The sequence below is a fragment of the Eurosta solidaginis genome, chromosome 1, assembly GCF_040869045.1.
Source record: "Eurosta solidaginis isolate ZX-2024a chromosome 1, ASM4086904v1, whole genome shotgun sequence".
Lineage (NCBI taxonomy): Eukaryota > Metazoa > Arthropoda > Insecta > Diptera > Tephritidae > Eurosta > Eurosta solidaginis.
In genome coordinates, this window is record NC_090319.1 from 137,785,193 (window position 1) to 137,810,822 (window position 25,630).

The following is a 25,630-nucleotide window of genomic DNA, read 5'->3' on the forward strand; positions in this document are numbered from 1 at the left end:
AATTTCCCCCGCATGGTGACGGAGATTTCATCTGCATACGCGATCACTTGGTGACCTTCTGATTCCATGAGGCGTAGTAGTTGGTTGACGGTAACCACCCAAAATAGCGGAGAGAACACCTCCCTGCGGAGTGCCTCTGCCGGCCGGTCTGCGGATCACGCATCCACATAGCTCAGTTTTAATCTGCCTACGCATAAACAGATTGTATATAAACTCTACCAAGCACGCGTCGACCCCCAGATCGGTCACCGCGGTGATGGGCTCCGGCAGAACATTGTTGAAGGCACCCGCTATATCTAGAAATATCACCAATGTGTATTCCTTGAGGTCTAGTGACCTTTCGATAATGGATACCAGTGAGTGAAAGGCCGTGTCAGTTGACCTGCCCTTAGTACAGGCATGTTGAGCTTGCGAAAGAAGCGACGGCTCAATCCTCCTCATGATGTAGTCCTCTAGGAGTCTTTCGAGTGTTTTAAGCAGAAAAGAAGATACGCTTATAGGCCTATAATCATTTGGTTTAGATTGGGAGGATTTCCCTGCCTTGGGGATAAAGACCACGCTGACTTCTCTCCACGATGCTGGTTAATTGAGCCTAAGGCAACCTATAAACATCCCTTTTATCCAGGGCCTTATAAGTTCGGCAGAATACTGTAGCTGAGCCGGAAAAATTCCATCCGGCCCCAGCGATTTATAGGGCTTGAAGGTCTGTAAAGCCCAATCTATCCTTTTATCATTTGGTGCCTCTCCGCTGACAATACTTGAAGACACGCCCGCACTTGCTGGGAAGTGTGTATCCATAAGCAAGTTTATGGTTTCAGCGCTGGAGTCCGTCCAGTGCCCATCCGGCTTTTGCACGTAACTTAGCCGAGTTGGAGATTTCGATAGCACCTTCCTTAACCGTGAGGCCACGGATGTGGATTCAATCCTGCCGCAGAAATCCCTCCAGGAGGATCGCTTTCCATTTCGGATTGCTTTTTTATATATATTTATTTTGTTTTATAAGCAGCCCATGAGGATACATGTCCATCATGCGTTGCTTTATTAAAGGCCGCCCTACATGACTTCCTAAGCTTATCAAGATCGGATGACCACCATGGTGGTTTGTGAGTTTCCAAACCCTTTTTAGTCGAGCAAGCCCCATCTAAAGCATTCCTACATTTTTGACTGAAATGATTTACAAACACGTCTAGCTCCTCCTCGCTTTCTGCGACTCGCACCTCCTCAGATAGCTTTTTACCTATTATCTTCTTATAGTAGCCCCAGCTCGTTCTTCTAATATTTTGTACGTACTTAGGACTTGTGTGTGTCTGTGATATAGAAAATCTTATATATCTATGGTCAGAAAAGGAGTGCTCCTTTAGAACTCTCCATGAAACGATCAGGTCACTGAAAGAGACTGTGATCAAGGTTATGTCAAGGACCTCTTCGCGGTTCCTCGTAATGAAAGTGGGGTAATTTCCCCTATTACATATACTTAGATTAGTGCCTAAAAGATAGTTAAATAAAGACTCACCTCGGTCATTTGTATCATTGCTGCCCCACTGGGCGTGGTGAGCATTGGCATCGCCTCCAAGTAGGATGAAATCATTTCGTGGATTTGCTGCTCTCACGAATTCCCTGAAATTATCCCTTGGTGATCGTGCGCTAGGTAGAAGGAAGCAAGTTTAAAGCTCCTCCCTAGCACTTCGACGCTAACCGCTGTCACCGCAACCGCACGTTCGTGTCCGCAGGCCACAGATCCTATTGCCAGTGATCCACGGCTCCTGGATTAGTACGATGTCTACCGCACCTGAAGACAGGTGCAGTAGGAGTGCAGCTGATGCTGCTTTGCGGCATTGCTTTGGGAGTTCAACCACCTCCGTACGAGACGCAAGGTTTACAAAGGCTTCAACGACAGCCTTATACACCTTAAGGCTTATATTCCTGAAGCCGCAGCTTCCCTGAAATCCTGCCTTTTCAGCGCTTCCACGCTTTCGCTGTCGAGCAGCAGGACTATCTGCATCGTGGCCCGTTCAGTCTTCTCCACGTTAACCACCTTCCAGTTTTGGGTCGGTAGACCCGGGTTGTACTCCTGGAGCAGCTCCAGGATATCATCTGGGTCCGTTGGCGTCACTGGAACCCAGGCTCTCGCCCTTGGTCGTGAGGGGATATCACACGCCTCCACTACCTTGAGGCGCGCGCCCGAACACACCTCGCCTATCAGCGAGACGGCGGCTTTATAAGGTTCACCGACCTGGCGTCGTCACATGCAATTAGTTTAACATTGCCCTGGAACCACCCCGCATCGGTATAAGAAGGCGGTTAACAAGGGTTGTCTTTTTTGACCATAACGCCCACATTAGCGAGCGCTGCTTCAATCCACTTCCACTGTTGTTTCGGTATCCTGCCATCTTCGCTGCTCTCGTCTATAAGGCCAATGATCTGCCGATCCTTGGCTATATCGGCGAAAGACCGCGTCCAGCCTCGCTGCGTCTTGGCCCTTTTCGGTGCCGTAGGGTTGGATTCATCCATAGACCGCTGCCGCTTCGAGGCTTCATAGCTCTCTACCCAGTCCAGCCTGAAGTCCGGCAACATTTGTTTCGCCCAAGCAAGGTCACGCTGCGCCTTCGTCCAGTCCTCCGCAGAAACTTCCCCCTCCCTTATCGGCGAGGAGGCATTTCTGCGCAGGATCAGGGCAGCGCAGCGCTTGTCCTGGTGACTGGGCTTTTTTAATCCCTTGACCCTAGAGCCGGCCACCCCACATCCCTGGAGCTCCCAGCAGCCAAACCGCCAGACGCTTGACGCTGAGTGGCAGCCATGCTGGTGGCTACGAGATGGGCGGCAGCCGCCCCAAAAGCCCTCCCGTTTGGTGGGCCCTCCCCGAGAGGTACCGGCCTTCGGAATACCCGGGCTGGATTTTCCCTCAGCCCTACCCTGCCTAGATTGGCTCTTGGCCCTATAGCCGACCCCCCCCCCCCCCCCCCCCCCCCGCCCATCTCCCTGAGGCCCCCAGCAGTCGACCCACCAGACGCTTGCCGCTGGGTGGAGGGCCTGCTGGTGGGGGCCAAGCGAGGGGCGGTAGTAGCACTGATGGCCTCCCGGTCAGTACCCCCTCCATGAGAGGTACTGGCCCTCGGACTACTCGGAACGGATAATCTCTCGGCCCTCTTCTGTCTGAAAGGTCGCCGCTCGAATTAGCCGCCGAAGCATTACCAGGTGCCACCACGAGGCTCCGCCCCTACATGAGAGAGGGAGGGTGTAAAAACACCTACGAGTCGACGATTTGGGGTGACGCCGGTGAGTGCAAGGCGCCACACCCCCATGAAAGGCACCCAGGCCACGGGTAAAGCCTAGTACAATATATATATAGTAGTGATGCATACCACTCGAGGTAAACCCACTTCCTGGGAATGGTCCCTATCCGACGAATAAGAATAGATACAAGCATACAGATAATGGTAGAAAAAGCATAGGAATAGGGAGAGGAAGAAGGCATAGGAGAAGGAAAAGTGAACGGAAACGAAAATTAAAATGTATAGGGAAAGGGAAATGGAGAAGAGTAAGAGATCGGAAGGGCGAACGAGAGGCTGAGAAGGAGAGGGATAAAAATATGGAAGAGAAGGAGAGGGGGACGGAGATGTAAAGGAGAAGAAAGGGAAAAGGAGAAGGGGAAGAAAAAGGGGAAGGAAACGAGAACGAAAAGGAAAGAGAGAAGGAAAAGGGGAAGGAAAAAGGAAACGAAAAGATGGGGAAGGAAAGGAGAAGAAAAACGGAACGGAAAAGGGGAAGGAAGAGGGAATAGAAAGGGAGAGGAGAGGCGGAGGGAGAGGGGGAGATCGAGGGGAAGGAGAATGAGAGGGAGGGATATAAAAAGATGGAGAAGAGGAAGAGCCATAAGAATGAGGCTAAAGAGATGCTAAATGCCCAAAAAGAAACAAATAATAAATTAAACGCACTAATTGCCAAAATTCTTTAAAAAGTTGTTTATTATTTACTAGGGGATCCACTGATATGGGCTATGGGCTTTCTGACTTTGGACACTGTAGCCTTCGCCTTTATCCCTGACAGGACGGACTATTGTATGCCGATAACTTCTCCCTGTGTAACCTTTACCCCAGTCATTCCCCGCGAGAGGAATGGGGAATAGGACTCATCCATGGATGGGAGCTATGCGAACATGGTCGACGGCGGCAATAGAGGTGCTGCTTTAGTTAACGCCTCTACACATAATGAGCAGTCAGCCAGGAGTACTTTAGTAAATATAGCTAAAGAGGGATGCAGAAGAGGCAAAGTGATACAGAGAACAGAAGAGGACCCGAGCCCATTATACCGATAGTGTCACTTACAATAAGGGAAGAGTTCAAGCAAAATGAAGCGTGCCTCAGAGAACAACACTGGCGCGAAAGTCCAGGATAGGAGGATAAGCGATATAAAGCCATGATTAAGCTCCCAAAAAGCAGCCTTAGAATTTTAACAGGCATACTCACAGGTCACTGCATGCTAAAGAGCCACATGGATAAACTAGGTACATCTATCGTCTAGTAGTCGCTGTCGATTCTGACATCGCGAAGATGAGACTGCAGATCACATCCTGATGGAATGCGATGCAGTCGCGACAGGGAGATGAGAATTCAAAGAAAGAGGCGAATATTGGGCATTTTCTTCTTTTCTTATTGAAAAGTTGAAAATATTTACTACTTCCATTCATAATTTTTTTTTTTTTTTTTGACAGAAAATATCATTTTTTTCACTCACCACAGTGCTCGTTATTAGAATTTCACAACGAGTATTGCAAAGAACACGAATCGCCTAATATGAAAGAGTGATGTGATAAAATGAAAAAATGTATTTCTCAGCGAGCATGAATTTTTTTTTTCACTTCGTCACTTCATAGAACGTGAATTGACCCCCAGGTCCACATTTATGGCGATATCTCGAAAAGACGTCCACCTATAGATCTAAGGCCCACTCCCTTTCAAAATACACATTAACACCTTTCATTTGATACCCATATCGTACAAACACATTCTAGTCACCCCTGGTCCACCTTTATGGCGATATCTCGAAAAGGAGTCCACGTATAGAATTAAGGCCCACTCCCTTTTAAAATACTCATTAACACCTTTCGGTTGATACCCATATCGTACAAACACATTCTTGAGTCACCCCTGGTCCACCTTTATGGCGATATCTCGAAAAAACGTCCACCTATAGAACTAAGGATCACTCCCTTTTAAAATACTCATTACCACCTTTCATTTGATACCCATATCGTACAAACACATTCTAGAGTCACCCCTGGTCCACCATTATGGCGATGTCCCGAAATGGCGTCCACCTATAGAACTATGGCCCACTGCCTTTTAAAATACTCTTTAATACCTTCCATTTGATACCCATGTCATACAAACACATTCCAGGGTTACCCTAGGTTCATTTTCCTACATGGTTATTTTCCTTTATGTGGCAAAGGATAAAGAAAAATCGTTCCAAAAACCGTCACCCTTGCTCTACAATTTGGTCGATATTTTCCAAACGTATGTGGTATGGAATTAAAACCCATTTATAAACCATCTACGAAACCCTATGAAACCAACTCAGCTATAATTATACTCAGATGAGCAGAGCTCACAGAGTATATTAATTTTGTTCGCATAACGGTATTACAACCGAATCAAACCGAATAAAGAAAATGCCAAGAAAAAATTTCAGATTTTGTTTCGAAGTTGATTTGCTAAAAATTCATTCTTGGCATACGGCTCATAATTTCCACTTTATAGGGGTCTTTTATGATTGTAGGTTTAGATTTTCTAGAGGCACATATTTCTCACATATTTTGAACTCTTATCGGACTCATAATTAAGAGAGCTTCCAAAATATTTCAGGGGTGATTTAAAACACTAAAAGAAACGTTATATAAAAAATTAAATGCTCACTTTGCATAATTTTTTCAAGAAATTAGTAAAGAACAATGAGTTCAAATAAAATTACCCAAGTGGAACAAGTTTTCATATTGTCCTCAAGTTGTTAAAAAAAAAACAAGTTGCCAGAAAAAGGTGCCGATTTTTTAAAAAATTCTATACCCCGATTGGATGAGAGAATAAGCGAAATCAATGATGCAAAATCTTTTAGTTGGTTCCAGGGGTTTAAATACTACTTTGAAATTATTCCCAGCTCATACTTAAGTTGGTAATATATGCACGTATGAGAAGGGTTTGAAAAATCACTTTATTTGCTAAATTATGAAATACCGTCTGAAATGTTAATTTTGAATTTCACGCTTCATCATTCACCACCCAAGTCTCCCGGTTTGACATTTTCTAAAGTTGACGTCCCTATCCCAACTAGTCCCTTGGAGTGAATCATATTGACTATAGCCTATCAACCAAGTTTAAATATCACCTACACGTTACGGCACCTGTTACAAATGTGAATACATAGGCACATATATGTACATATTAACCAGGTGAGGCTTTGTCCTTCGCAAGGAACTAGGCTGAAAACTGAAGCTACGCAGTTACTTACAATGAATTCTTGTATTAAAACAACAGTTTGGACTGAGCCTAACATTAATATCTTTCAACTTAAAATCGGTCGACTTTCATTCTGAATTTTCGTTGTGGTTTTAATTAGTCTACATTTAAAAAAAATTATCCAAGGTCTTTGTAAAATTTATTATGCAGGATTATACTATTTTCACCTATTAGTTAAACAATAATATCCACTAGGATTGCTTATGATTTAGTTACTCCCTAATATTTTAAGGTGTTTCTCTGGTAGTGCTCGGCAGCATAAATAAATAAATGTAAGGCGCGATAACCTCCGAAGAGATTTTAGACCAATTTGCGTCGTGCTCCTTTTAATTTTTCTTACAAATTGTTTTATGCCGACTCCGAACGACATCTGATTTGCCGGCTCGTGAACCCACGATCTTCGGTGTGGTCGTCGTCACCGAAAAACGCACTTTCACAAACTTTAAAAAAGGAAAGTGGGATGACTACAAATCCTGTACAGACAATCGCTTTGCTGCCCTTCCTATCCCGACTGATGCCCACCAAGGAGAACGTGCTTTCCGCAAGGTCATTGAATCCGCCTCGGCTCGTTTTATTCCCGCCGGAAGAATTCCGGAAATCCGGCCTAATTTTCCGGCAGAGGCCGCAAATTTAGCGAGAGAATGTGACTTTTTAAGACAGCACGACCCCGGCGACCACCAAATAACGTATATAAACCAACGCATCAGATTGCTTGTCGATGAACACAAGCGGGCGAAATGGGAGGAGCATTTAAAGAACTGTAACCTCTCTGCCGGTGTGGGTAAGCTTTAGACCACCGCTTTAGAAAACTACATAACACAACCACCGCGCTAAATGTCATTAACACAGATAAATAGCGGTTTAAATCAAAACCCCCACAATAAAACAGTACTCGTTGCGCTAGCTTTTCAAAAGCTTTTGATACGGTCAACCATGGCACGTTACTGCAAGACTTGGAAGGGTCTCCCCTGCCCCCAAGTCTTAAGAGGTGGACCGCAAATTATCTGGGTGGTCGGCAGGCATCGGTGCAATTTAGAAACGCAACATGCAAGCCAATAAGAATGAAACAAGGGGTGCCACAGGGTGGCGTCCTATCCCCACTTTTGTTTAACTTCTACATATCAAAGCTACCGTCGCCACCTGAAGGAGTCACTATCGTTTCCTACGCCGATGACTATACAATAATGGCCAAAGGCCAGGCCCACAGATCGATGAGCTTTGCGACAAAATAAGCGGCTACCTCCCTGATCTCTCCAGTTTTCTCGCCTCGCGAAACCTAACATTGACTAAATCATCTGCGACCTTATTGACAACATGGACGTCCGAAATGTCGACCATTTTGAACATCCACGTCAATGGCACTACGCTACTGACTGTCTTACACCCCAAAATCTTGGATGTGACATTCGATCAGGATATACGTTTTGGTGAGCATGCAGCCACAATTGTACCGAAAATCCAAAGCCGCAATAAAATCCTTAAATCTCTTGCCGATTGCATGCTACGCGTCCCCTACGTGGTCGCCAAGCCTAAAGACTACTCGCTAGAAGAAGATACAGGCCTGCCAAAATACCGGCCTCAGAACCGCCAGGGGTTGTCTCCTTATGTACCCACAACACCATCTACATAATGTGGAACCAACGCCTCTAACACCCCTCTCATTATGGTCCACCCCTGTTGAAACAGCAAGTTTCCTTGGACTCCCGTTAGAGGATGTTGATGATTTCTGATCGGTCGCACCTATTGGATGGGGCGAAGCACTGCTACAACAACAACAACAGCCTGTCTCGCTAATTAAATACACATAATAATATTGATATAACAGTGAACAGCGGAAGAAAGCATTGCTTATAAAGCAGTGCTAAACATCCAATGTTACTAAGCTCTAGTAGAAGAATAGGATACATATGTATGTACCAAATGGTAAATAAATGGAATAGAAAAAAGGCAATACTTAGAGACAATTTGCGAAGCGTGCAGCGGGGCATTCATATGGCTGAGTGGCATCCGCCTTAACACCAGTATGAAGTATGAATGCTGTAGATTTCGAGTTCAATACTCAGCACCCGAAAAGCTAGCTGATGAAGAAGTAAAATTCAGAAACATATCCTTGTTACCATTGTCTTGTGTAAATTCTGTAATAAAAAAATTGTATAGAGCAATATGACCCTGTTTCGCTTATGAATTCAAAATATTCAAATAATTTTGCCTTGCCTTTGTCATTTTATGTTGGGTGTAATATATAAAAAGACTTTTTCCAATAAAAAGTGGTAGCCCGAAATGTCACAATCTGTTTAATTGTCAGGTTGTTAATATGGCGACCGACAACTGACAATGGAATTACTTTGTTTCTTTTACCATGTCTTGAAGTAAGCCGGAGTCATTGAAATATTTTCTGCAAACAAATTTGTATAAATTTAGTAACGATCTTTTCCTAACCCATGGGCGGAGATTTTTAATGGTCTCACACAGATTAGCGCACACGTACTAGGCAAAAGCACTCTCTGCACTGTGAGGAACTAAAGTGTACTTGTCGATCAGCTAACAACCACTGCTGGCAATGAAACAGGTTTTTATGTATGCGCTTAAATTTTTCACTTTGTCTTTATACTCAGCTGAGCAGAGCTCACGGAGTATATTAACTTTGTTCGCATAACGGTAATCCGTAACGCCATAAACTAATCGAGATAGATATAGACTTCTATATATCAAAATGATCTGGGCGAAAAAAGAAATTCATCTAGCCATGTCCGTTGGTCCATCCGTCCGTAAACACGATAACTTGAGTAAATTTTGAGGTATCTTGATAAAATTTGGTATGTACGTTCCTGGGCACTCATCTCAGATCGCTATTTAAAATGGACGAAATTCGACCATAACCACGCCCACTTTTTCGATTTCGAAAATTTCGAAAAACCGAAAAAGTGTGATAATTCATTACCAAAGACGCCTAAAGCGATGAAACTAGGTAGGTGGGTTGAAATTATGACGCAGAATAGAGAATTAGTAAAATTTTGGACAATGGGCGTGGCACCGCCCACTTATAAAAGAAGGTAATTTCAAAGTTTTGCAAGCTGTAATTTGGCAGTCGTTGAAGATATCATGCTGTAATTTGGCAGGAACGTTACTCCTATTACTATATGTGTGCTAAGTAAAAATTAGCAAAATCGGATTACGAACACGCCACTTAAAAAAAAAAAATATTTTTTAAAGTAAAATTTTAACAAAAAATTTTATATCTTTACAGAATATAAGTAAATTATGTCAACATTCAACTCCAGTAATGATATGGTGCAACAGAATACAAAAATAAGATGATGTTCTGGGTCACCCTGGTCCACATTATCTCGAAAAAGCCTTCACATATACAATTAAGGGCCACTCCCTTTTAAAACCCTCATTAATACCTTTAATTTTATACCCATATCGTACAAACACATTCTAGGCGTCCACCTATAGAACTAAGGCTCACTCCCTTTTAAAATACTCATTAACACCTTTCATTTGATACCCATATCGTACAACACACATTCTAGAGTCACCTCTGGTCCACCTTTATGGCGATATCCTGAAATGGCGTCCACCTATAAAACTACGGCTCACTCCCTTTTAAAATACTCTTTAATACCTTTCATTTGAAACCCATGTCATACAAACACATTCCACGGTTACCCTAGGTTAATTTTGCTAAATGGTGATTTTCCTTTATTTTGTCTGCAAAGCTCTCAGCTGAGTATGTAATGTTCGGTTACACCCGAACTTAGTCTTCCTTACTTGTGTTTTTTTTTTTTTTTTTGAGAAGAGCAAGTGAAGTATTTCGATTGAAAACAAATTGTTCTAGGTGGCATTTTGAAAGCTCTGTTATTATGGGTTACAAATTTTTTAATGTAAAAAATATTTTTGCACAAAATAAGCAATATTTAATTTTTAACAAATGTTGAGCCCATGAATATTTTTTCGCAAAACTTGCAGGCAAAATGGCTAAGTACTAGAAATAGTAGCTCTATTGAAAAATTGAAAGCTTGCGCTAAAATATAGAGTTCTACATTTTATTCACAACTAAAATGGTTAAAACATCTTTACCTGATCAGAAGTTATGACCAAAAATAACGTGTCCATTTTAAATTCGCAATTTTTGTAATGCTATGGTTTTTTTCTAAAACGAAGTGCTAACATTTGATCCTATATCAAACAAGGTAGCTGTTTTAGTAATCCAATTAAAAAATGTTTTAGGTGGCCCGCTTTAAAAATTTTGTTCCTATTATATTATAATAATGCATTATTATATTTCGTTTGAAACTATGCAATTTACAAAGGCAAGTAGAGAAATGGGAGTTTTTTGGGTGTAGCGCTGAAGTCTCTCGTTGTTTAACACGAGCGACAAATGTTAGTTTCTTAATTGGATGAAAAGCGAATGCGTTAAATCGTATCAGTAGTACGTTACTGTAAATTTCCTCAATCGAGCTTCTCGATTAAAATATTCGTTTCGACGTCATAATAAAGTCACAGTAAATTGAAAACCAATCAAAAATTTTTAATTTCTCGATTTGACGTCACTAATATCGGAAATTTTTTTCATAAGCGATATACGGAACAGATACTTGTTCGCTCAAAACGACGATTACTTGCATATGTTATACAATTGTCAATGTCTCATTAGAAATTATAGAAACATAAGGAAATGAGCTATAAAAATTGTTACACATGAGCATGACGCATTTAAACCAGACACACTTAGTGATGTAATATGCAAGAAAAGGTGGAAGAGGTGGATAGACAGAGAAAGTCAGAATGTCTATGGGGGTTTGGCTGGGAGTATTTCATGTTTGGCTAAACGTTTCCAGGGCTAGCCAGAACTGTTTAAAATAATGTTCTGGTGAGCCAAAGTTTTTTTTGCCATCAGGTAAATCTACAAGCTCTGGTTTGTTGAACCGTTGTTGCTGTAAAACCTCTGCCGCTATATATTTTGACAGCAGCCACCTCTTTCTGCTTAATGAGCCTGATTCAACGCTTGGTTTACATAAATAAATGTTGGGTTTACCGTATATCGTCAATACCGAGCTTTCGTATTACAAGCGTCCCAGATACTCATTTCCAACTTCATGACATTGTTCCAGATCGTCCGCCATCTCATTGACGTCAGAAGTATGTTTCCATATTTCATAGTTGTGGACAAAGTGATATCCTGATGATGCAGCCATTCAGTTCCTTTGACTAAAACTTTTCCATTTCCTTTCAGGAAAAGCAAATGAACCCTCCCACAAAAGGTGACCTGTATTACCAAGTGTTATTAGTGCTTCGGATTAGTCAAGAAGCAACACATAATTTATGAGGGCGAGTGTTGTCAAATGCGACTCCATCAATATTACAGACTTTACCTGTCTGGTTTTTTACATCATGACACAGAGAACCGGAATATGGGTGTAATACTGATCCGTAATATATGACAAAAAATTACCAGCCAAGGCCTGGCTCGTGATTACTGATAATTGTTATAGCACAGTCAGAATATGGGCTGAAGTCCAAAGGATTTTCACACATGTACGTTCAATAATTTACAATTTTTGTGAAGCGCAGATCACTCACTCATGTAGTGCGAAAACCTCGCTGTCTTTTTGTTGGCCGTGTATATGTACCAAGTTGGTCCGTTTAAATGAAATTTCCAATTTTTTACAGTCTCTTAGTCCCGATTGGAAACGGTTAACGGGATACTGTTGAGATTACGCTAGAAAGGCGCACTGTGTTAAAACATACATAAACTTAACGCACTGTGAGATACCACCTAACCAATGCCAATCAGCACCAATATTTTTATATATCGGAGGCTATATTATAATCGATAATTTAAATTTTTTGAGTCTCCATAGAGGCATCTTAACTTTGGTTATGTGTGATACTTGTGTGTTGGTATTACCGTTTGAAAGGGTCAGACTGGAAAAAAACGGAAACATGACTTATAAGGACCACCCTAAAATATAAACGCGAATGCGGCCGCCAGAGTGACGCTGTCCTGCCCTTGAGTAATTGGACAATTTCGGTTCTTTCAATCGAATGAATATCAAAGATTCCAGAAATTTGATATAAATTTGTATGAAAAAACAAAATTTAAGTTAAAATGCTTTTCTATATTACCTCCAATTTTTTGCCATCGGGTAAAGTGAAAGAATTTTTTTCAGTTTCCGCAGTTTCTTCTTTTTGGGGATTAGTCGCCAAGTAGCATAACTTTTCTTTAATTAATCGGACAATTTCGAATTCCGCTGTTGATCTGAAGTTAAAGCCTTCCTTACGTATAAGAGTTTTTAAATAGCGTGTTACGTCCCGTCCAGCAATATCGACGCGCATAATACTGTGGGGCATTGCGAATCCTTCATATATAGGCACTGCATGAGTTACACCATCACCAGAGTCGAGCACAACACCCGTCACACGACCAGTGGCATAGCTTTTGAAGATTTAATTTCGATGTATTAAAATATATTATCGGAATTAATTTATACAAACTTACAGGCTTAGAACTGCTTGCATGGAAACAAATAGCGCGGGCACATTAATACCTTCAAAAAAGAATTCAGCTGCCTTTTCGCGGTTTTTTCTTGGATTTAATGGAGCTTCTGTTAATAGAACAGGGTGATCCTCCGTAAATGTTGCTAGTTGTTCCTGTATACAAAATTTAATGTGTTAAACAGAAAAGATCATCATATACTACAATTCTCCTACTTTACTATATATATAACTCCAAATGCGTTCCATATCATTCCAGTCAGTCACAATACCATGCTCCATAGGGTAACGTATGCTCAATAGTCCACGATGTTCTTCCGCTTTGGGTCCAACAAAAATATCTCCTTCCAGAGCTCCAGCCATAACACGAATATGCTTAGGCCGTCCGATGCTATAATATAATAATATTACTGGATACATTTATCAATGGTGTAAGACTACTAGGGCTGTGCGTTTAATTGATTACCCAAAATGTTGATTAATAACAACCTAAATTACTCATTTAATAGGTCAACGATAATTTGTGTTTAATAATCTAAAGCAAATTTATTAGGTAATTGCAGTTTGAATGAAGTGATAAATAGCAATACTGCACTTTCTATACTTATATATCGAACGGTTATGAGCTTAACATTTGGGCTATTCACGTAGGCGTACTTAAAAGGTTATGTGGTTACATTTTTAGCTTTATTCATACAAAATACATTACACCGAAAAATTTTTTAAACAGATAAATTGGTTGTAATCTCCTATCATTTAAAATAATATTTTTATTTTGAGTCTAATACTATATCTCCACTTAGAGCTTAAGCTCTTAAGATTTATTTAATCTCCTATTTAAACCTACGTTGCCTCCACTGTAGTTTTGTTTGACGTTTTATTTTTTCATATTGAAAAATCATAAAGTAGGACCACATTTGGCAATTGAGCAAACTCCGCTTTACAACAACAGCTAGCTAGCAAAAACCTGTTCTAACGAATCGCAGATTATAGTTTTTTCCAACCATTTAATAAAATAAAAATTTTAAAATTGCAAAAAATGCAAACTGCATTTAAAAAGAAAAAAGTTCTTACTGCTCCCACTCACTCAGTCCGATCACCCTAGGAGTGCGGGTTCAAATCCCACTTTCGGGAGAAAAGGCTTTGAAGAGGTTTACAAGGCAAAATCGAAACAGCTGTCGTCTTGCCCATCCTGATGTCCCGCTGCTTTAATTTTTTATAAATATTTAGTATGCCTGTATTTAAAACCCTTCTGTAATTCCACACTTGTATGTGTCGCTTCCCAAGGCAGCCGGTTCTATGTACCGGAGCGACTCAGGATTTTTCCCGACCAAGGGCTGCCATTTCAGTGTAATCCCATACGTGCCCCTCCCATAAATTGCCATCCTCCCAGCAGATCCGGCTCCTGGAAGGTATCGAAGCCAATCCGGGCCAGTACCTGTTCCCAATCCAGAGAAATGGTTTTGCTGCGTGTGCCGGAAAATCATCTTTTAGGACGGTTACACGCTTGCTAGTGTGTCAGTTGTAAGGAATGGCTACATCGCACGGGGTGTTCCGCACTAGATCCTTAAACCCGTCGATCCCGTAATTTTTACAAATCTTTTGTGGCACCCGCGGCAGGTCCGCTTCTCAGCAAGCCACAACAAGTACCCGCTGCTGCTCGCGCCCCACGGCGCCACCAGCTCATACGGCCGCTCCTATCCATAACTGCAATCTCCGTAGCAGAGTAGGTAGCAATGAGTAGCATCAGCCCCTGCCCGTCTTCTCCCCCTCTTCCCGGCACTAGCACTCGAGTAGGTCAGGGAAACAGACTCTTAGTCCCTACCACCTTGTGCACCGTTTGCCAGCACAGGATATATATGCTTTCGACATCTGCCCAATGCAGTTCCCGCCTTGCACGGTGCCACTTTTCAAGATGTTAACGACAGGTTTTATCGCGCCATGTTGCCAGGCCGCAAACCCAACAACAACGGGTACTCCGATGTTTGCCCAAGGACGCCCGGTCCCAGGGCCACAACAGTACTTCCCCAACTCAGGCGCAATCACCTGTCACTTACCCCCAGTTACGACGAGTTCCCCGTTGCTTTTCAGAATACTGCGGCACAACATCCGCACTGCTGCGATCCAAGGGACTAAACTCACGGCAAGATATGCTTTGCAGACCTGCCCTGGGTACAACGCCCACAGAAAAGAAAATAGAGGCGGTAAGGCATTTCAAATAAGGAAATTATCAACATCTTCATATATCCCTCTGTCACCGGCTGCCCCAGTGGACACTGCCCTGACATCAGCGCACTACTTACTGGCGAAAATCGCATTATTCTAGGCGATTTCAATGCCCACCACTGTCTGTGGCATTATGATCTACAGGCGGAGTACTGCACGATAAACGGGTACCCCCCTGATAGGAAGCTGTAATAGCTCGCCAGACATTTCCATCCGACAACTTACCCATACTCCCTTCGCTAGAGCGATCAACCGAATTTATCATGACTGAAAACTTCAAAAAGGGAAAGCGGGAAGACAAAAAAACAGACAATCACTTTGCAGTCCTCCCAAACCCGACTTATGCCCGTTATGGGGAGCGTGCTTTCCGCAAAGTCACTGAATCCGCGTCGGCTCGTTTTATTCCCGCTGGAAGAATCTCATAAATCAGGCCATACTTTCCAGCGCAGACCGCAACTCCTTCGAGAGAACGTGACCTCATTAGATAGTACGACGCTGGCGACCCCCAAATAAGAGACATAACCTAACGCATCAGACAGCTTGTGGATAAACACATGCGGGCGAAATGACAGGAGCACTTAAAGAGTTGTAACCTCTCTGCCGGTGTGGGTAAGTTATAGTCTGCCGTAAAGTCCCTATCAAACCCGACTAAGCACAACTACAAAATTCCTATCACTTTTGGCAATAAAATGCTGTGCACTTGAGGTAAAGATAAAGAGACCCTGATTACCACTTACAAAGCAATTGGCCGACCGCTTGCATGCTAGGCGTCCCTGATATGGTCGCCAAGCCTTAAGGTAACTCAGTAGAAGAAAATACAGGCCTGCCAAAACACTTCTCTCAGAGTCGCTACGGGCTGTCTTCTTATGTCCCCAGAGCACCACCTACACAGTGAGGCGAGAGTACTCCCCATTAGGGATAAATGTGGATTCAAGGGTTTGTGTAGCGTAACCTCTTCAAGCGATTTCCAGCGCAATATATAGCTTCTCCAACACAATTGTCAACCTCACCTACCCGTGGCGAATCCTTCCAGGCTCTGGCGACCCCAAGTTCCTCATTGATCTAGGGCATGGGAGGGCAGTATGGCCTAGAAGGTTTCATGTGGTCATACAAATCGGTTCCGAGATGGTCGGGTTAGTACTTGAAGGGTGCTTGCTACCGGAACGTACAGGATCTGCATCCGGCCAAGGACCATCAGGGCCTTCGCGAAGTATCCTTATCGCTACAACAACAACAACAACAAGATGAAATGCTGAACAAACAGTTTCTGTTGAATACCTTGAAACCTGGGCATCCCAACAGACATCCGTTCTTAAAAATAAATACCTTGAACTCGCAGAAGAGGAAAGCACTCTCCTTAGGGAGACGCGCGTCACTCTAGCTCAACTTCGATCTGGATACTGTAACAGGTTAAACTCTTACCTATATACATAATGTATGCCCTGCTTGCAATGTGTCCCCACATCACACCAAACCTCTCTTTAACTGCAATGTGGAAGCAACGCCTCTAAAACGCCCCTCACTCTGGTCCACCTCTGTTGAAACTGCAAGTTTCCTTGGACTCCCGTTAGAGGATATTGAGTTTGTAAGTTGTCGCACTTATTGGATGGGGCGAAACACTGCTACAACAACAACAACAGTATGTATGTATATCAAATTATACAACATAAAATACTGATCAAGGGACATAAGTCTTTTCGAGATCGGTCATGTATTTTCGAGACATTTTTATTTTATTAAATGGTTAGTATGAACTTTGTCCTTTAATAGCTCTTGTTTTTATTAATTTCCATCAAACAAAAGTAGATAGTACATATATACTCACCTTAATATCTGTCGATCCCCATAATTTTTTTTTAATTTGACTGTAGATTTGGACTGTGGAGCTGAGGGATATTTTCACAGTGAGAAATAATTGCGAATGCGGAACATCCGGAGAATTATTTAGAACTTGCCATGAATTCTTCAATAGTATTGAGCAATCAATAGAATATTTTGGGCATGGTAACCTCCAAATTACATGCCATGGAGTTTCTAGATTTAGATTTTTATTGCCAAGTACGTATGTACATACTATGAGTGAAAGAAAAACTAATTTTGACGGAATATTTAAATATGTTTTTTCTTTGAAAAGCGTTAGGCTGACGACAGGGTGCTCGCTATATGCTGCGCTGAGCGGGAACCAATTTTTATTTCATATACTTTATATCATATCTCCACCTAGAGCTTTAACTGTGAAAATTTATTAAACTTCATATTTTAACCTGCAGTGTCTCCACTATAGTTTTATTTTTTCATATTAACAATTGTTTTTGTTTTTATCGGCCTATTGATAAATGGTTCGAGGTTCGATTCGAGCTCAAGGCCAGAACAATAATCTTTTTTTTTTCTAATGATAATTATTGTAATTTTTTAATTTTTCTAAATTTGAAAAATTGTATTTTGTTTTTGGAATAGTAAGTAGAAAATTTTTCAGACAACCTGCCATAGCTGCGCAGATAGATCCATTTCGAAGGGTGCTAAGCCTTCATCATCAGTACGCTTTAGGCACGCTGCGCTAACCATTTAGCTATACAGCTATTCATTAGAAAAAAATTATTGTTCTGGCCTTGAGCTCGAATCGAACCTTGAATAATTTTTTCATATTGAAAAAACTATAAAGTGGGGCCACTAACACAGTTTCAAATTTTGTGAAGTTTTCAGCCACAAAAAAATTTTACATTTTCGAATTAAACGCATACATTCTCAAAAAACAAAAAAATATCTGAGAATTCCATTTCGATACATTTTTTATTGTACTAACGTTTGGCAATGAGAATACAAACTTGAAAATCTTCAAAAAAAGATCTGTCATCCATGAATTTAAAAACTGCTCCTACCTTAAAATATTTGCTTTTATTAAAAAGAAAAATTTCTGAATTAAAAAAAAACATTAAAAATAAAATGAGATTGATGTAAAAGCAACTGGTGATCCACATCCCTCATTCTACTATCTGAGCAATGAACAAAATATTAAAAACCCGCCCTCCAAACCACCAAAGTTTCGCTCACAACGCTTACCTAAAAATGATGTCAAAAATTAAAATATATTTAATATTAAAGTGAATTAGTTACATTTATTACAGTAAGGCCTGTTTGATAAATACTTTATATGTTTTAAAAATTATTTTTCACAGCCAACTTAAGCAATTTTTGATTACCCAGTTTTAAAATTACTCAAGTAATGCTGGGTTTACAGAATTGTGATTAATTAAGTAATCGATTCACAGAAAAATTTATTTTTCAACTCACTCTATTAATCGAAAAAAGGCACAGCCCTAAAAACTAAAGGCACAGTCCTAAAAACTACTCACTAGTTTGGAAATCTACACTTTGGAATGTGCTCACCAGCAAAGCCAGCTTTTATAACACCAGAGCCCTTCGTGAAAAATGACAATCATAAATTGAAAATTTTAAATATAAATGTGTTAGCTTTAAAAATTGTGATAGATAATCAAATTCGTTTTATATTAAAATCTTATATACAATAAATTAAATATGAAAACAATAGTTGCGCCTGAAGTAGATCTGTTAACTGTGTCCCAAAGTTTGAGAAATCAGCGCAGGTCAATTTTGAATTTTGCTCCCAAAATAGGCTTGACTATGGTTAATTATGCCAAATTGGATGCTATTGATAACTTTTATATTGCCTGTCAAAATTTTCGAGACTTTTATCGTGATCCTTACAGCAAACTGATAAAACCAGAAGTATTTAAACAAATTGATCGCAAGTACGGACGAAGAGAAATTGAAAAAAACACTGCTTTGTTGATCTTGCCGGTTACGTGGTTTTGTGAAAAGCAACCAATGGTATGTCCGGTAAATTACAGTAGAGACTTGCTCGTCTGTGAAAGTTTACCCCTAGGCGGGTATTATGATCATATATCTTGTATTAGGTATAAACGTTGACTATAGCTACTATAAACATTGTAATTGTAGATTGATTCTAAATAAATAGCTGGCGTTCTGCAGCTGGAGTTTCTCAATTGCTTTGTTCATTAAATCTGGAAAGCGTTAAAGGCGTAGAAAGAAAAGAAATGTGGAATCTTCTAGACGACATACATATGTATATCAGATAATCGAACACTTATGCAAGTAACTTTCTTTCGATATGACTCTAAATTTAGCGCAGAGCATCAAACAAAAAGCACATTTTATAGAACAAAAAATTCAAAAATTTGCCACGCACAAAGGATTGATGCATGATTTTATTGTAAAATATTCAGGTGAAGTAAATAAAGAGTACGGAAGATGCAAAGCCCCAAACGCATTCGTATTTTGCGTCGTTTTGGCGCTGGCGTCACTTTCAAATAACGCGCGTTGAAACGTCGTTAATGATGCAACTGTCAAAATGTTTATTTCGTTTTCATCCAATTTTTCTATTCAAAGCACGAGTGCAGGGGCTTGGAAAAAAATTTGTTCATGGAGACTCCACTCCAACCAAGCTTTTAATATGGAATGCAACAATATTTGTTTAAAAAAAATAGCTTGCGTTCCGAACCGAATGTTTCAGGATAATCGGGTCATGTAGTATGAAAAAGGAAAATGCTACATATGTAAGCATTCGTTGGAAAATGGTAACTTCTGACCAATTTACTACATGTTTTTCCTGGAAGACACTCACAATGTCGAAAATCAAGATACAGACACACCAAAATATAGACAAAATTCAAAATTTCCGACAAGTCAAAATACAGAAAAATCATAATACAGACAAACCAAAATTAAGGCAGATCGAAAAATAGACACATCTAAATGCAGACAAATTAAAATTTTGACAAACTAAAATACAGACTAATCATTATAAGGAAATTCCTAGACTCTCCGTTCAAAAATAAATGCGATTTCTTAAATAAGTACATACTTTAAATGACTATGGATTTTTATTTAAATTAATATTTTGTATCTTCATAAATAAGGATAAACCTATGTAAGGATTGGCTAAGGATAATTTTTTTGAAGCGCGGCCGAAGGCCGTCTACGCAGAAAGGTGTTCTGGGCAGAAATACTGGGGATCGCGTAGCCGGTGTTGGATCGGCTAAGGGTTATTTTTTTTGAAGCGCGGCCGAAGGCCGCCTACGCGGAAAGTTGTTCTGGGCAGAAATACTGTGGATCGCGTAGCCGGTGTTGGATGGGCTAAGGGTTATTTTTTTTAAACGCGGCTGAAGGCCGCCTACGCGGAAAGGTGTTCTGGGCATAAATACTGGGGATCGCGTAGTCGGTGTCGGATCGGCTAAGGGTTATTGTTTTGAAGCGCGGCCGAAGGCCGCCTACACGGAAAGGTGTTCTGGGCAGAAATACTGTGCATCGCGTAGCCGGTGTTGGATCGGCTAAGGGTTATTTTTTTGAAGAGCGGCCGAAAGCCGCCTACGCGGAAAGGTGTTCTGGGCAGAAATACTGGGCATCGCGTAGCCGGTGTTGGATCGGCTGGGGGTTATTTTTTTGAAGCGCGGCCGAAGGCCGCCTACACCGAAAGATGTTCTGGGCAGAAATACTGGGGATAGCGTAGCCGGTGTTGGATCGGCTAAGGGTTAGTTTTTTGAATCGCGTCCGAAGGCCGCCTAAGCGGAAAGGTGTATTGGGTAGAAATACTGGGGATCGCGTAGCCGATAATGGATCGGCTAAGGATTATTTTTGTGAACCGCGGCCGTGTTCTTAATAGAAGGATCAGATTTTGGGATCAACAAGATACAGTTTTTTTGGTTTGTTTGTATTTGTCTGTATTTTGATTTGTCTAAATTTTGGTTTGTCTGTATTTTGATTTGTCTAAATTTTTATTTGTCCGTATTTGGATTTGGCTTTATTTTGATTTGTCTGCATTTTGAATGGTAATAGTCTAGTTGATGGGTCGACTGCTAATACGCTACCAATCAGTATTAATAATCCGAAGAATCTGCAGGGCCTAGCAAAAAGTTGTATGCACAGTTTATAGAAAATTTTATTACCTTTTAAAAGCTTCAAACCGTTTTAGAATTGCTCAATTCGTTCTTGAGATATATATGATGAAATGGACCCAATTTTTTTTTTTTTTTTTTGTCACGCACATGTAGTACTTAAAAACTAGATATCATTTTTTGTTTATTTTGAACAAATATGTATTGGCTGATCACGCCCGTACTTGATTCATAATAGAGGCCGCTGTAGGAAGAAAAGAAGCAACATATTAAAGCTGAAAACAAGAACGGGTTACAATTCAGCGCACTTTATTAGTATAAACCTCGTTTGGATTTCGAGTTTTTCGTAGTGTGGACGAAGAGGACAGGTCTCCGTTCCAGATTTCGACGATTGTAAGATTATTTTCCATTTGGACAAAGACGTCAAGTCTCCGTTCCAGATTTTAACTTTATGAGATTTAAGGTTATATCCAGACGAAGAGGACGGGTCTCCGTGCCAGATTGGATTTATTTTGTTATTTTTAGTTTTAATTTTAATAAAATTTTTATTTTAAAATGAATTTTGATTGGGTGGCGAATGCTTTAACAATTGTGTTATTTCGTAAAATTATGTTGACCCTCTAACATGCCTTTATGTGGCTGGCAACTAGGGTGTTCGAATATTCGACTTTTTTCAAAAACCAGTTTTCCGATTATTCGAAAAATGTTAATTAGAAAAAACCGGTTTTATGTTCTCAAACTCGGGGAAAACCGGATAAGCCGGTCTTTTAGTACTTGCCCAAAATAATAAAATTTCCGTTCAGCTAAAAATAAAATTTAGCAAACCTATAGGTAAATCGTTTATGGTATCAAAAAGTCCTCATATGTGAAGTCTTTGCTTATTGCGATTAAAGTAATCTTTCAAAAATAAAAGACAGTTTAAATGTTTCGGGGTCGATGTATTCTTTTCTTTTGTCTTTATGAAACTTGAGACAGAAAATGCTCTTTCACTCTATGTGCTAGTAGGAATTACAGGCAGCAATGCGTTATAAAATTTTTGAAGATTTTCTGTCAACAACACAAAGGTGAATGGCATGATTGAAAGAAAGCTGATATTCCGCATCAATATTTTCACCATATTTCTTGATAACTGCAGCCCCGTCGTGTGTCGATGCCACAATGTCATTATCGAAGCATAAAAAAAATCCTCAAGCTTTTTGTAAATTATTTTCTTTAAGTTATTTGCGGTAACTTTCGTTTTTATCTCCTCCAATCCTAGGGTAATTGATTCATATGACTTTAATTAAGTATCAAAATTAGGGTTAGAATTACGTTAACATATTTAATATACGAGTTGTCAGACCAGCCATCTACTGCTATAGAAAAGCTACCATTATCCTTTTTTATTCGCATTATTTTTCTTTTAGTTCGGATAGATTTGAAAGATAAAACCTATCAATATGCTCCTATATTGCCGACTCAGCTGGCATAGTATAGTTTTTGATTGCAAATAAAGCAATACCACTCGTGATTTTCTCAACGCTTTTACGGACATACATACCATCTTCTGCAACACAGCGTGCGAATATTTCCCCTATAGATTATTTTTACCCAGAAACTTTGCTTTTACGGACCGGTGGAGATGTTTCCTGAAGTGGCTGGTGCGCATTCAATGCCTTTCTGCTGAGCATAATTTTTATACTCAGCTGAGAATAGCTCACAGAGTATATTAATTTTGTTCGCATAACGGTACCCCGTAACGGCATAAACAAATCGAGATAAATATAGATGGCTATATATCAAAATGATCTGGGCGAAAAAAGAAATTCATTTAGCCATGTCCGTCCGTCGGTCCGTCCGATTTTATTTTACTTTTGCTTTATTTTTCCAACTAATTTATTACAAACGTTCAAGACAGCTGTTCTTCGGTGCTACCATACAACACATAAGCTCATACATATGTATATTGTCGTTGCCGCTTTAATAAAAACAAGATGATAATACAATCACATGTTTGCCGTATTTCGATAAACTTTCAAAGGTCTTTATAGTCCTTCTGAAAAACCGGTTAACCGCAGAAAAAACTGGGTTATTCGATATTCGAAACTTTAGGATAAAAAAAAAACAGCCAAAAATTTAAGAAAAAACCGGCTAACAACCGGTTCGAATAAACCGGGTCGATCACCCTACTGGCAACTCTATGGCGTGGACGTTCGCCGTATGCGCAATAATGTATGTATTTTCAATGGAGAAAAGAGATGACTGCGGTTAGGGCTCAAAACCGTTGATCAACTGGTTAGTGATCACTTCCGTAAAGCTCCGTTGGGTGCATCTTATTTTCCCTATACATCGACTTTCGGGTTCCTGAATTGTAATTATAAGTTGAAACCAATATTTATTAAAGTTTAATCGTAATTATTTTCCACTTTCTGTGCTAATGCCGAAAACTTGTAATTTTGACTACGACCGAAAATTTTTTATTTCGAATATGATCGAATGTTTGTAGCTTTATTTTTAATTTGTGACTACTTTTGTCACAAGTTTCGCATTTCAGGCTAGTTTTTGTAGTATTGCTAAATAAGTTTTAATTGTAAGTTATTCTTAATTTTTGGCGTTTTCCCCTATTTCATTTGCCATTCGTGGTTATTTTTACAAAAAGATTCAGTATTCATGAAACATTTAAAGGATTCTGTAAAGTATACATGAATCATTTGATTGGGAAAAAAATTGTGCCTTTGATGTGCCTCAGGAACACGCATAATGAAAGATGGTGCCAACTTATTTTTCCGATATGGCAACACTACACGGCGAAATCGAAGTGTCAAGCGAAAGAAAATGAATTTTATTTATTTATTTATTATTATTTAAAGTCGACGACAAACTATGGTCGACTGCATAATATAAAAGATATATAAATATACAACTCAAAAGATAAAATTTAAGATATATCGAGATTTCAACAATGTTATATTACAAACAAAGAAATATTAATGAACATTACTCTTAAATTTCAGAATATAATAATAATAAGAAATATGAGCAGAAATAAGATCTTATGCCGAAATCTTATACTGGCGGAATGCATCAGATTCCGCTCAGCATGATTTCGGAATGCAGTGGATTCCAATCTTCCTGTTGGAATGCAACAAGATTCCAATCAGCATGCCATGGGAATCCGGCAGTGCTAAGAGTAGTGTAATGAGGATACGCCATCACAAGGCATAAAAAAGTAACATGACCTGTGTTGTTGGAATGCACCGGATTCCAATCAGCTCGATGCCTGACCCATAAGATTATACTGCCGGAATGCATACGATTCCGGTCAGTGACTCGTGAAAAAGCATGTTTTTTACGTTGTTGGAATGCACCAGATTCCAATCAACACAGTACTGTCTTGTTCCTTCTTAACGATACATGTTGATAAATGTTCCTCCATCCTTAAGCGAGATAGAAGAGGATTATTTTAGCAAAGTTTCGTCGACAAAGGGGTAAATAGAAAGTGTCTGGATACTCTAGGGGGACCCGCAAAAAACAAGCGGCTGAGGAGGTCCGCAGAATCAATTTCTCCAATAATGAGCTTATGGATGAACAATACCCCCAGTAATATTCTCCGATTTTCCAGAGTGGGTAAGTTAATAAGAAGAAGTGTACTTCTGTATGGAGGAAGGTGGAGACTTGAGTCCTGAACTGACTCAAGACGCTTTATATGCTTCTGAGAAACAGGGGACCAAACGCATGAGCAATACTCGAGTATTGGACGAACCAGGGATGTGTAAAGAACCTTAGTGAAGTACGGATCATCGAACTCTTTAGCCCATCTTTTAACAAATCCAAGTAAACCCAACGCTTTGTTGGCTATAGATGAAATATGCATGTTAAAATTCAATTTCGGTTCAAAAAGGACACCTAGATCATTTGCAATAGATATACGCTCCAAAGGCGTACCATCTATTACATAAGATTTCAATACTAGCTTCACTCGGTGAAATGTCATATTATAGTATGGGAATATAATATTGTCTGTGGCAAGTCATTAATGAAAAGGGCCTAGATGACTTCCCTGGGGTACGCCGGAGGAAACTCCGAACGATTCCGACAGATTGCACTTGAACAGGACTTTTTGGGTCCGGTTAGAAAGATAGCTTTTCAGCCACATTAATAGGTGAAACGGAAAGCCCAGTAAATAAAGCTTATGAATAAGCAACTCATGGTTGACGGTATCAAATGCTTTGCTGAAGTCCGTGTAGATGACATCCGTTTGCTTGTTCACTAAAAATCCTTCCATAACTATAGAGGTGAATACAAGCAAATTTGTAGTGGTTGACCTTTGACGAATAAAACCGTGTTGGCATGGAGACAATAGACTAAAACACTGATATTGGAGTTGACTGGTAACAATCTGTTCAAAGACTTTAGGAATGACTGAAAGTTTAGCAATACCCCTGTAGTTTTCAACTTTTGACCTACTACCTTTTTTAT

The 25,630-nt window shown here is 40.2% G+C and overlaps 1 protein-coding gene across 6 annotated transcripts in view; it reads right to left on the minus strand.

Annotated features, from left to right (window-relative positions):
* Positions 1-25,630, minus strand: part of Arp1 (Actin-related protein 1) — a 482,639-nt gene that overhangs the window by 307,452 nt on the left and 149,557 nt on the right. For 3 of the 6 annotated variants that reach the window (XM_067759866.1, XM_067759868.1, XM_067759871.1), the window contains 4 exons: positions 18,593-18,657; positions 13,230-13,404; positions 13,018-13,169; positions 12,645-12,954 (listed from right to left, as the gene is read on the minus strand). In XM_067759866.1, the coding sequence (XP_067615967.1) occupies positions 12,645-12,954; positions 13,018-13,169; positions 13,230-13,404; positions 18,593-18,657 (702 nt within the window). Of the gene's footprint in view, positions 1-12,644; positions 12,955-13,017; positions 13,170-13,229; positions 13,424-18,592; positions 18,658-25,630 lie in introns of all 6 variants that reach the window. The other 3 variants (XM_067759867.1, XM_067759870.1, XM_067759869.1) reach the window with 2 other exon arrangements.